The following is a 13,465-nucleotide window of genomic DNA, read 5'->3' on the forward strand; positions in this document are numbered from 1 at the left end:
ACCTTTAGTGCATTATTTGCATTTTGCTACAGTAATGTTGACTTTTTGGAATATTTGAACAGTAGTACAGACTTCGATTTAAATTTATAGACGCATATGAGCATTTTTTTGTACTACTGGATGGTTGGAGGCTACCAATGATTAGAAACACACATAGTCCTTTGAATTAAACCAATAAATGGTATATTGGGACGTCTAAGATACTATGAGACAGCCTCTATAGCCAAGTAGTCCTTTATTGTAATAGATCTTAATCCGACCAGTGTTGTGTAATTATACAAAGTTTTTTTGAGATTAAGTATAGCCATTCTTCTGCATTTTTTGTATTTCTATGATAAGCAGTATAAACTCTATTTTACTGTTTTGGGATCCTGCCAGGTACTTGTAACCTGGATTGGCCACTGTTGGAAACAGAATGCTGGGATTGATGAATCTTCAATCTGTCCCAATATGGCAACGCTTAGGTTTTTTTTTTTTAAAATTTGAAATTGTTTATTGAACACAACATAATGGAAAAAATACACTGATTGCCAGAACAGCCAACCGACTGCTCTGACATGTCCAGCAAATAAAATCCAACATCAACTGTAAATCACAATCTTTTTTGATAATTTTCTCCCTACCCACCCACCCTCCCACCCAAATCAACTCCCCCCCCCCCCCCCCCCTGCTCCACCCTTATTCCCTCTTGGCAAAATCTCCTATACAGGTAATTCACTACTCCATAATCGTTCTATTTGAGACCATTCTTTCGCATCTGGCTTATATCTGCCTTGTCTTTTGTCAGTCAATTGTTCTAGGCCCACAATGTTCTTGATTCTCATTGTCCAGTCTGTGATTGTAGGTCCCAGTCTTTGTTTCCAATGGGCTGCTATCTCCAGCTTGGCGGCTGCCAACCCCAGTCTTTTAAGCCTCTTCTGCCACTTCTGGCCCCTTTTATTTCCCCATCCCAACAAACACCACGTAGGTTCTACCGGGAACTGTGTGTCCAATATGCGCGTCAAATGCATAGCAATTTCCACCCAAAAAGTCTGTATAAGAGGACATGACCACCAGACATGTAAGAAATTTCCTATTTCTGCTTCACACCTCCAACATCGATTAGATACCATAGGATACATTCGCTTTAGCCTATCGGGTGTGTAATACCATCTACTTAAAACTTTATATGCATTTTCTTTAATTAGTACACACACCGATGCTTTTTTCACCTCTAAACACATCCTCTCCCACTCCTTCACACTCATTTCCATATTTAAATCACGTTCCCATGCATTCATATAGGGCAATTTGAGCATCTTCTCTTCCCTAATGTATTTATATAACCTTGAAATTCCTTTCCTCCCACCTTCCAGGGTCACCCAAATATTTTCCAATTGCTCCTTTTCCCTCGGGTCCGATGTCAACCACCCCTGTCCCGTCATGAAATGTCTAACCTGTATGTATGCAAAATAATCTGATTCTGGTAAATCAAACTTCCTCTTTAATGTCTTAAAGTCTCGCATTACCCCATCCGACATAAGATCCCTAAATCTCCGCAGGCCCTTTCGGTTCCACTCACGAAATACCCCCCCCTCTTGTCCTGCGTGGAACTCATCTTCATGGGTTATATGCGCCAAAGTAGAGGTTTTCACCCCCTTCCGGAATTTATTTTTTAATACATCCCAGGTATGTAGCAGGTGTGACACAAAGGGACTACTATTCCCCTGAAGTAAACTGCACATCCGTCCGGACCCCCATACTCCTTTCTCCAAATTACCCCTTGGAACCAGGCTTTGCTCTAAGGTCGCCACTGGTGATCTATCTCCTTTACTCCACTCCGCCACTTGTTTCAATTGGGCTGCTTGGTAGTACCATATTAAGTTGGGTAGTCCTCTTCCCCCTTCCTCTACTCCCTTCCACATAATTCTTTTCGAAGTTCTTGCTCTCCTACCCCCCCATACAAACCGGGAAATATCTGATTGTAATTTATTCAAAACCACTGGTGGAACTTCCAAAGGCAACGTTTGGAAAAGAAACAACATTCGCGGGACCAAGTTCATCTTAACCACCGCTATCCTGCCCCACCAGGACAGCAGCCCATTCTTCCATCGACTCATGTCTGTGCGCAGTTCCCTAAATAGGGGATCGTAATTTAATCCATATAACTTTGTTAGGTCCCTAGGAATCCAAATGCCCAGATATTTAAAGTTCTCCCGAGCTTGCCTGAAGGGAAATTTTTCCAACATAGCTTCAGTATCTGAAGGGGGCCCCACCACTCCCAACACCTCTGATTTATCATAATTGACTTTAAATCCAGACATTTCCCCAAAAACTTTGATCTCTTTGCAGATGTTTGTTAACGACACCTCTGGGTGACTCACGTAAAAAAGAATGTCGTCTGCAAACAGAGCTATTTTATGTTCCCTATCCCCCACACAGAGGCCCTTTATTTGAGCTGTCTCCCGAACCTTCTGTGCAAGAGGCTCGATCGCAATGGCAAAAAGCAAGGGAGAGAGGGGGCAGCCCTGTCTGGTACCCCTTTGTATCTGCACTTGATCTGAATACCCTCCATTCGCCTTTATCCTGGCCACAGGTCTCGCATACAATCCCCTTAGCCATGATATGATCCCTGGCCCAAATCCCATGGCTTTTAATACCTCCCACAGGTAAATCCACTCAACCCGATCAAAGGCCTTTTCTGCGTCATTTGTTAACAGCACCAAAGCCTCCTCCCTATTTTGGCCCTCCCAAACAATATTTAGGGTTCTCCTTATGTTATCAGCTACTTGTCTCTTAGGTATAAAACCTGCTTGATCCGTGTGGATTAACTGAGGGAGACATTTATTAATCCTCTCTGCCATTACCTTGGCTAATATTTTAATATCTATATTTATGAGAGAAATTGGCCTATATGAACCACATATTGTTGGGTCTCGCCCAGGTTTGGGAAGAACTGAAATCCCCGCCTCATACATGCTCCTCGGTAGGGTCCCTGATTTGAAGCATTCATTCCCTACCCGCACTAATAGTGGCCTTAGCTCCTGTCCCAGTATCTTATAGAATTTAGCCGTGTACCCGTCAAGTCCAGGTGCTTTACCCCTTTCAAGCCCTTAATAATTTTATCTATCTCATCTGCCGTTATGGGTTTGTCCAGGGACTCCCTCTGTTGCTCAGTTAGGCTTCTTAATCCTATCCCACCTAGATATTCTTGAATCTTCTCCACTGTAATTTTCGCTTCTGATGAGTAAAGAGCTGCATAATATCGGGCAAATTGTTCCCTAATTTCTTTGTCCTGATACATCAAACCGTCTCCCGCTCCCTTTATTTTAGTTATAGTGTTTCCCACTACCCTTTGCCGCAAATTGCGTGCCAACATCCTGCCAGCTTTATTGCTGAATTCAAAAAATTTTTGTTTTATTAACTTTCTATGGTATTCCATCTGTCTAATTTGTATTTGTTGTAGCTCTGCCCTGCATTCTCGCAGCTCCCTTATCGCTTCAGGACACCGCCCTCCCTGATGTTGGGCTTCCAAAGAAGCCAATCTTTGTCGTACCCTCAATTCCTGGACTTGACCCTCTTTTTTCCGTTGACTACCTTTCTTAATCAAATGACCTCTTACCACCACCTTCAAGGCGTCCCATAGGGTCCCATCCGTTACATCCCCTGTATCATTGTCCTCCATATATTCCCATATCACCCTTCGAATTTCCCCACATGCCTCTGCAGAATCAAGTAAGGATTCATTTAATCTCCAAAATGTTTGTCCCCGTTCTCTCCCCAATCCCTTCCATGAGATCCATATAGGGGCATGGTCCGAGGTATGTATGCTCCCAATATCAGAGTCCCGAACTTTACCCCATAAGTTGCGGGATCCCCAGATTGTATCTATCCGTGTGTATGAGCGCTGCGCATGTGAGTAGAAGGAGTAGGTCCGCTGTCCGGGGTGTTGCATTCTCCAGACATCGATTAAATCTAGCTCCTTAACCAGTCTTAGTAATTTAGACGTATTAGCCTGTCTACCACCCTTCCTGCCCTTAGAGTAGTCAAGATCTGTTAATGCCCAATTGAAATCTCCCCCTAAAATTACATTGCCCGTCACAAATTGGAGTAAATCTAACCTTAGGGTCTCAAAGAATGCCCCCTCTCCCTCATTGGGTGCATAGATATTCACCAAAGTAATTAGCTGGTTATTGATCTTACCTTTAACCGCAATGCACCTGCCCTGTTTTTCTGAATAGGTCTGTTCATGAACAAAAGGGACCGTATCTTTTATATAGATTGCAAGACCTCCTTTTTTCCCCCCTCTAGGGTCCGCCAAAAAGTAGCTCTTCCCCAAATTCTTATATTGTATTAACCGCTCATCCTTCTTTTGAATGTGTGTCTCCTGCAACATACTGATATCCCATTGCATTTTACGAATTTCCCTGTTTATGATACTTCTTTTTTCTGGAGTATTCATGCCATTTACATTCCATGAACCAACTGTTATCCCTCCCACCTCCCCTTCCCTCCCCTGTCCCACCCCCCTCCCCGAAAATCCCCTCGTCTGTTCACTAGCCTTAACTGCCAGTGATATCCCTAAGGAAGTGTCGTTCCGATGGGTTCCCTTTCCATTCTTTATCCCCAACATACCCCATCACTCATCAACATACATCATGCTTTTCCCCATTCATGCTCCCACATATCCCCTATATGCCAAAACCTTTTGTAAATCTTAACAGTAAGTCCCTGGTTGTAGAAGTGTTTTTACTCAGCTTTAACTCCGGGCCATTGCCCTCCAGCATTTTTTTCCTTTTCAGGTGCCTGCAGCCGTTTCAGTCTCACTGTCCACACGTGGTGGACTCTTGTTAGTTCTTCCTCCAGCCCGTGTGATCCAGCCCCCCTTACTATTAGGGGGCCTGTCTTTGCTGAAATTCTGGGAAGCCTCAGGTATCTCCGGCAGGTCCATACATCCAAGTGCAGCCAAAATCTTCCATGCTCCCTCAGGTTGCAAGATTTTCTTTGTCTGGCTTCCCACTGTTAGCAACAAACCCTTAGGATATATCCATCTGTAGCGCAGACCCGCTTTTTGCAGGTATCTCGTAATATCCTTAAAATCTCGTCTCTTTTGCAGAGTAGATCTCGCCAGGTCCTGAAAAATCTGCACTTGGACATTGCGCCATTTGATTTCTCCCAATGCACGTGCTTTTCTCCACACCGCTTCCTTCACCTGAAACTCATGGAAGCATGCCACGATGTCTCGAGGGAAATCCCCCCGCTGCGGCCCCAAGCTCCGATGAGCTCTATCAATTTTTATTGCAGGCCGTTCTAATCTTTCTTCAGGATCCGCTCCCTGCTCCAAAATAAAGTCACAAATCTCTCGCACCACTTTCTCCGCTTCCCTGAATTGTATTTCCTCAGGGATGCCTTTAATTCTCAAGTTACACCGCCGCGAGCGGTTCTCCAAGTCTTCCAAACGTTGCTCCATGAGTTTTCTTTCTTGCTGTTCTTTAAAAGCACTCTTCCTCAAAGTTTGCAGTTCTCCCGCCATCGTTTCAATCCGCTCCTCCGTCTCTACCATTCGGCCGCCCATATCTTTCACTTCTTCGCGGAGTTCCGTAACTGCAGCTTGAATGCTTTTCCTAGTATTAATCATCTCTGTTTTAAGTTCTTTAAACCATCGTATAATTTCGCTCCGCTCTACTTCAATCTCACCAGCGACTTGCTCCTCGTTTTCATTATCAGACTCCATTTCGTCCGGCGCCATTTTTGCTCCACGCGGGGGAAGTGGTGTTTTCGCCTTACTCGCTACTCTCGGCGATTCCCCTGCATATTTAAATTTTGCCAATTTCTTTTTGGCCGCCATTTACTATAGCTGCTTTGCTTCTTCTTTTGCGGGGAATCCCTCGCGCTTTATTGGGGTTTCTCACACTTTTTTAATCCGTAACCCGCGGAGCTCTACAACCAGGCTACCGGCTACATCGGTGACGTCACTTCCTCCCCAACGCTTAGGTTTTTATGTAGGTCTAGTCTTCCCATCACCCACTTCTGTTGGATTGAAGTGTAAGTTGAGCTTGGGATGTGAATATTAGTTGGTTTTCAGATTTTTGATGGAGTCTTATAAAATGAAATAACTAATTTTAATTTTTTTTAAACTAGGTTTGCCTGAGTATTGCTGTCAATGTGTCTCACAGCCTCAAACAGAATGTCCTGTACATTGACTCAACTGGGGGACTCATGGCCTCTCGCCTCTTTCAGTTAGTTCAATCCAAAACCCAGGAAGTGGAGGAACAGGTCAGTGAATCTGGAACACGCTGATTAAATTAAAATGTTTCCTTGGTAAACAACCCAGATAATTATTTGTAAGAAGATTGAGAGGTGGGGATGTTTTCCGTGAAGAGGCAGGCATAATATTCTTACATGTGGGTGATGTCATCCACAGAGCCTGGTGTGGACACTGCCAAATTTACTGTCACTTTAAATCTTTGAGGCCATGCTCCCATTGCAAATGCGCAGGTACCTTCCTGTCCAATGCTTGAGTGCAGGACTAGCAGTCTTTCATTTTCTGCAGAGCATAGAGGTTGAATTTCTAATCTCTCCTCAGTGCATCAGACTTCTTTTTTTAGTGCCTTTCCTTTTTTGGGACATTTTTCTAATTTTAGTTTTTCTCATTATTGAATTTACTTTTAAACTAATTTGTTTCTAATTTTTATAATTTTTCAATTTTCAGCCTTCAGGCTGGCCTTTTTCTGGCCGGGGAACATCAACCCTTTTTGGTCTAAAATTTACTCAGCCTCCTCGGGCAATTGAGCCTTTTGACCTCCCATTGACTGTTTTTCTCCCCCCACCCCCATGTCAAAGAAAGTATCGAGTGTCTTTAAGAAGTATACTCAGTGCAATAGGACTGTCTCAGGCATTGACCCCCCCCCCCCCCCCCCCCCCCCCCATAATTGATGTGTTCAGTGCTTGTCTCAGGAGCACTGGGACATAGAGTGTAACATCTGTCTGTGGTTGTGTCCTTGTTTGCATGTGCAGAGTCCAACAAAACAAACTTTTGGTTCTGCATCGGTATTGAGCATGGCAGGGGATTTGGCATCAACCATGCATCGAGATTGTTCAGCATCAGAATCGGTACCACATCCATGTAAGGATTCCATGTCTTCATCCTCGGTACCATGTACATTGAGGGATCAGTAGCATAAACAAGCTAAGAAACATTGCTATCGCTCTCCTTCCAGGCTTGGTGCCAAGAGCTACTTGGCATCAACTTCATCGATGCGCCAATGTCACCGCAGTAACCTGTCTCCTTCTCTGCAGTTGATTACAACTCACAGAGCCTTCCATATCCTCGAGGTCTCCCATGCCTAAACGGGCGGTGCAGCAGGCTGCTTCCACACCAGTTTCTCAGCCGGTATCGATGCCTTGTCTCCAGAAGGAGATCCGGGCTATGCTCAAAGAGGAGCTTTCAGGGCTATTGCATATGCAGTCTGATCAGGCTTACAGAGTGTTTGCACCAGCTTCATCCCAGCCCAAGGATGCATCGGAGTAACAGTCACTGGAGAGATCCCACACACCAGCTCAGCATCAATTATCGGGGCAGCATGCACCCAACTGACACATGCATCGGCAGAAGAACTCTCTCCAGGTTCCATGAAGAGCCAATGCACTGGTCATGAAACTCTTCCATGTACCTCCCTCAGATTTAAACAAAGCCACTGACCTCTCTTGGGAGTCTGGACCATAATCCACAGGACCTCTCAGTTGAAGAATCCTATGGCGTTCCATCAGAACCTTCTCCGCCACCTGAAAGACCTAAGTATCCTCCAGAACTACTATTACTACTGTACACATTATATGCAGGTACTTTCCCTGTCCCTGGGGGCTCACAATCATAAGTTTTTGTACCTGGAGCAATAGAGGGTTAAGTAACGTCCAAGGTCACAAGGAGCTTCAGTGGGAATTGAACCTAGGTCTCCAGGATCAAAGCCCACTGCACTAACCATTAGGCTACTCTTCCATACGGAATATAATCTTTCCTGGTTTTGTATGTGAGATGGCCCTGGCCATATTTTTCAAACTAGAGACTGAGGAAGAATCTTGCTTGGAACTTTTTGAGGTTCTAGACTGACTCTCCTCCATGAGAGGGAATCCCTGTTTGTCTTCATAAAGCTATGAAGGATGCTTTTTTCAAAAACTCAGTTTTCATCCATGGTTCAGGTTGCTCCAAAGAAAATAGATACAATGTATGGAATACAAAAATGATCTGGGTTTGATAAATCACAATTACCCCACTGCTCTTTAGCTTTTGAGTCTACTTTAAAGCAGTGCGTTTTTTCTAGCAAAAATGGTGCCAGTACTCAAATGCCGGGCTACCCCTCAGGGGTGGGGTGATCACTGAGGGACCCACCCCACAAAAGCCAGGCACCCTGCAACCAGTCACAGAATCTATGACAAGGAAGAATTGGTGTGTAGAGCCTGAGCTCTTTCATTAAAACTTGGGGACCATAGGTCTATTTTAGCAGACAATGAGAGGCTGATTTACAGCTACTCTAGTCTGAAGGTTTTCCAGCTACAGTTTTCCATAGCGATTGTTGCAAGATTGTGCACACAGCCTTTTTAAAGGTTGAGTTATTGCAATAAGGTATCGTTTGACAGAACATTCTTCACATAAACATTGATACAACCAGAGAATATGTACATGGTGTAACAGACTCCTGACGCAGGCCAGTTGGGCCGAAACACAGCTGTGTCAAGTCATATCACCTTAATAAATTCAAAGTTTTGAGTCATATCACCTTAATAAATTCAAAGTTTTATCATTATTTTTGTGTCGTCTGTTTTTTATTTTATTTTTGGATTCTGTTTTATTTTTTATTTCTTTTTTATTTTTCCCTTTTAAATTTTTATTATTTTTTCCTTTTTTAGTGTCATCTTCACTGTTTTTGGCAATTGTTGTTTTGTTTTTTTTGCGAAGACTGGTTTCTTCTGTGTTGTGGTCAGAAAAAAGGCTTTCAGATACGAGACTCAGAAACACAGGAACACGCATTCAGGGACAAGACTCAGAAGAACAAAGCCAGGCAGGAATCAAGGCATACAAGAATAAGGCATTTAAGGACAAGGTTTGTAAAAGCAAGGCTATCAGGATATAGTTTGGAAACAAGGCTTTCAGGTATAAGACTCAGAAACACAAGAACAAGCATTCAGGGACAGGACTTGCAGGAACAAAGCCAGGCAGGAAACAAGGCATAGGAATAAAGCCTAGCAGGACTTGGATCCAAACAGGGAACTCAAAGACAAGGTTAAAAGACCTGTTGCAAAGGCAAGGCATGAGAGTTCCAAAGTGCTTTATAAAGGATTTTGCTGATAATGACTCAACTTGAAATGAGGCTTGAATGAACTGTAATGAGTCTTGGATAACAGGAACATCAGAGCAAGGTTTGGATAGCAGGAACACCAAACAGCAGATGCATCAATGCAGGGACAAGGCAGTCCAGAGAAGCCACAGAGCCAGATCACTTGAAAAAAGGTGAGTCTGGACATAGGGGCACGGCCACAGCCTTGACAGCCACAAGTCTTCAACAGTCCATGTAATACCATTCGTTTCTGAGTACCTCAATGGACTATCTCTTCTCAGTGGTCTCAAGCCACAGGGACCCTCTCAGACCAAATTCGAGTCACTCCAGCACTATGCCACTTTCTACAATGGTGGATGACACTACAGAATCTCACTGGAGGACTTCTATTTCAGTCCCTTCCACACCAGAAAATTCTTACCACAGACGCCTCCATGATAAGTTGGGGAGCTCACGTCGATGGCTTTCATACACAAGGTTCATGGTCCCCAAAGGAGGAAACCTACCATATTAGTGTCCTCGAGTTAGGAACAGTCTGGAATTCCCTCAACAATTTCCTGGGCTGCCTTCTCAGTCTGGTAGTTCTAGTTTGAACAGATAACCAAGTTGCCATGTATTACCTGAACAAACAAGGTGGAACAGATTCTTATCTCCTGTGCAATCCAGATATGGACTCGGGCAAGTTTGCGACACATCACTATCAGGGCTGTTTACTTAGCTTGCAAACAGAATGCTGTAGCGGACAAACTGAGCAGAGTCCTTCAGCCTCAAGAGTGGTCCCACAGCATGCCAGTAGCTCATCAAATTTTCCAGCAGTAGGGAGCCCCAGTGATAGATCTCTTCACTTCTCCTCAGAACAACAAACTCCCTCACTTCTGTTCTAGACTCAACGCTCCCAACAGTGTAGCAACAGATGCTTTCACGATTCATTGGGGAATCTGCTGTATGACTTTCCTCTACTACCCCTTGTTGAGAAGACTCTTTTCAAGCTCTGTCAAGACCAAGGGACCATGATCCTAATTGCTCCCTACTGGCCATGACAGATTTGGTTCCCTTTTCTCCCAGAACTATCATCCAAGCAACTGTTCTGGTTGTGTACCCTTGCCAACCCTAATCACACAGAACAAGGAGTCCCTCCTCCATCCAGACCCCCGCTCTCTAGCCCTTGACAGTATGGTTCTTGACAACATAGATTTAGCTTCTTTTGATCTTTCAGAAGGTGTTTCAAAGATGCTCCAAGCTTCTAGGAAACCACCTATGCAGAAATGTTACCATTTCAAATGGAAAAGATTTTCCCTCTGGGTATAGCCAGAGCTCTTGATCCATCTAGATGCTCTCTTCCTTCCCTTGTGGAGTACCTACCCCATCTTTCTAATTCTGGCCTCACACTCAACTCTGTTAGGGTACACTTGAGTGCTATTTAGTGCTTTCCACTCAAGGGTTGACAAAAAGCCGTTTCTTCCAGTCCCTTGAAAGTACTGTGGAGCACCATGTCTTGTTAGCGAATACCGCCTTTTTGGTGGTATTCGCTAATGAACACAGACACAGTGCTCTGTAACATGTTTTTAAGTTGTGCCTGACCGGACATTTACTTTATTATCTGAAGATAAGTTGTATTTGTGATTCATTTGATCAATATTACTCCAATCGGCCCCTGATGCAGGCATTTGTATGCCAAAACATGGCCCATGTTGGGTCAATTGATTAAAGATACTATGTACTGTACCTGTTTCTGCCTGAATCACATACAAGATTTTGCTTTGAGTTTGTAAGCCAAGGTCTCTTACCATCCTTGCTTATCTCAATAACCTTCTTATCCCCTACACACCCCTTTGGGATTTTCTGGGTATTTTCTAGTGACCCAGATTGGCCACTATCAGAAACAGGATTGTGGACTTCTGGTCAGAGCTAGCATTGCATATCTTATGTTTAAGACTACTGCTACCAGTGTAGCAAATGCTAAAATATGTCTTCTTAGTTCAGGAAATACTTAAGCCAGCAAACACAAGCATTGAGCATTTGTATGCTAAAGCTTTACAGAGAAAAACATTAGGACATTGTGGCCATGGAGAAATTAGAGTGTGCAACAACACAACACAAACCTTACAAGAAAAGCATAGTCAGCCACAAGAAGGGGTGATGGAAGCAAATTTATTAAGGACTGACGTGACCCGTGTTTTGATGAATTGCCTGCGTCAGGGGTCATTCAATGATATATGATCGTGTTCCAGTGCTTCCTGATGACATTCAGTAAAGGTGCTAATGTGGTATTACAAAATGTGACACTCTTAAGAAATTAACTTCTTGTCCCCTTGCTCTTACTTGATGAGTTAAGTCAACTCATGTATTCCAGAATTGTACCTGCTGCTGTGTGCAGGTTATCTCATCTGTGCCACCGAGGGGGGTGGTTTTAAGGTATGTTATGGAAATAGCATACATTATATTCTCCAAGGACAAGCAGGCTGCTTGTTCTCACTGATGGGTGACGTCCACGGCAGCCCTGAGACCGGAACCTATCTAGCAACAAAAGTTTGGTAGAGCCTTTGATCGTGGATGGACACGGCCATCAGGTTCCTGCCCGTCGCGCGAGAGTCTCGTCAGTTTTTCTCTTTCCGCGGTAGAGAGGAGTTGTTTTGGCCAGCTCTCTCTGTGTGCCCCTGAGAAAGAGCCTTTGTTTCGCCGCAAGTTTTCGCGATTTTTTTCTTCGTTTCTTTTTCCTTTTTATTTCCTGTGTTAAAAAAAAAAAAAAAGAGTTCCCTTATCTTTTTTAGTGCTGGGCCCTCTTTAAGTTTTCTTTTGCCACCGTCGCAGCCCCTTTTGGGCTGCGCGTTCACATTCTCCTTTTAGTGCCCTTTTTTCTTGGCACCATTGTGAATTTTGACTTCGCCGCCGCTATTTTTCCGTCCATGATATCGAGGATTTCCAGCGGCTTCAAGAAGTGCAGTCGGTGCAGCCGGGCAGTCTCAGGTACCGATCCCCATTTGTGGTATATGCAGTGCCTTGGGCCCGACCATCGCCCAGACGTATATAAGTTGTGTCTTAGCCTTAAAAAGCGGACACGGGCGTTGAGACAGGCTCAGCAGGAACGTCTGTTTGGAGCCTTGCCCGGCACTTTGACGTCGACAGCGGTACCGAGGTCGTCGGCATCGGCACCGGAGATGGCATCAACATCGGGAGAGCAGGTAATACCTGTCCGGAGACCACCGCACGCTGGGAGCGTGGAGAGGGTCCCTACCTGTCTCGAAGGCTCCTGCTGCAAAGGCCCATTGGGACCGACAACTTTTGGACCCAACCCCGAGGAGGCGTGTGGATTCCACGTCCTCCTCGTTGGTACCAAGGAGTACCGATGCCGTGCATTAAGCGAAGGCTAAGAAGCATCGGCATCGATCTCCTTCCACACACGGTACCGGGAGCTCCGGGGCGTCGAGGGACTCGGCACCTGAGAAGCGTTGACACCGGGAGGACCGCTCACCCTCCATCCAAGAGGTGTCGGTCTTCGGACAGTCCGGTACCGCCTCCTTCCTCTGCACATGTTCTGCCTCCGGCTTCTGCACCGGTCCCACAGCCTTTCCCGGCAGATACTCTAGACGACCACCTCAGAGCCATTCTTACAGGTCTCCTGGAGGGGCTGCTGCGCCAGTTTGTTCCGGTACCGGGGGTGCTTGCGCCTTCGGTACCGTTGATGGAAGCGGCAGCGAGCTCTGTGCCTGTGGTGCGGTCCCCGACACCGATGCCACTTGCGGCTTCGGCTGCCACCCAGGTCGACTCCCCGTCAACATCGCTGGAGGGAGCTTCATCGCCTCTGGCACTACTACTACTACTTAACATTTCTAGAGCGCTACTAGGGTTACGCAGCGCTGTACAAATTAACAAAGAAGGATGGTCCCTGCTCAAAGGAGCTTACAATCTAAAGAACGAAATGTCAAGTTGGGGCAGTCTAGATTTCCTGAGTAGAGGTGTAGTGGTTAGGTGCCGAAGGCGACATTGAAGAGGTGGGCTTTGAGTAATGAGTTGAAGATGGGCAGGGAGGGGGCCTGGCGTATGGGCTCAGGGAGTCCGTTCCATACATGGGGTGAGGCGAGGCAGAAAGGGCGGAGCCTGGAGTTGGCGGTGGTGGAGAAGGGTACTGAAAGGAGGGATTAGTCCTGAGA

The 13,465-nt window shown here is 45.3% G+C and overlaps 1 protein-coding gene across 3 annotated transcripts in view; it reads left to right on the top strand.

Annotated features, from left to right (window-relative positions):
- RAD51D (RAD51 paralog D) overlaps positions 1-13,465 on the top strand; it is a 287,517-nt gene that overhangs the window by 174,528 nt on the left and 99,524 nt on the right. For all 3 annotated transcript variants that reach the window (XM_030222483.1, XM_030222485.1, XM_030222484.1), the window contains exon 6: positions 6,121-6,255. In XM_030222483.1, the coding sequence (XP_030078343.1) occupies positions 6,121-6,255 (135 nt within the window). The remainder of the gene's footprint in view (positions 1-6,120; positions 6,256-13,465) is intronic.

The sequence above is a fragment of the Microcaecilia unicolor genome, chromosome 13 (assembly GCF_901765095.1).
Source record: "Microcaecilia unicolor chromosome 13, aMicUni1.1, whole genome shotgun sequence".
Lineage (NCBI taxonomy): Eukaryota > Metazoa > Chordata > Amphibia > Gymnophiona > Siphonopidae > Microcaecilia > Microcaecilia unicolor.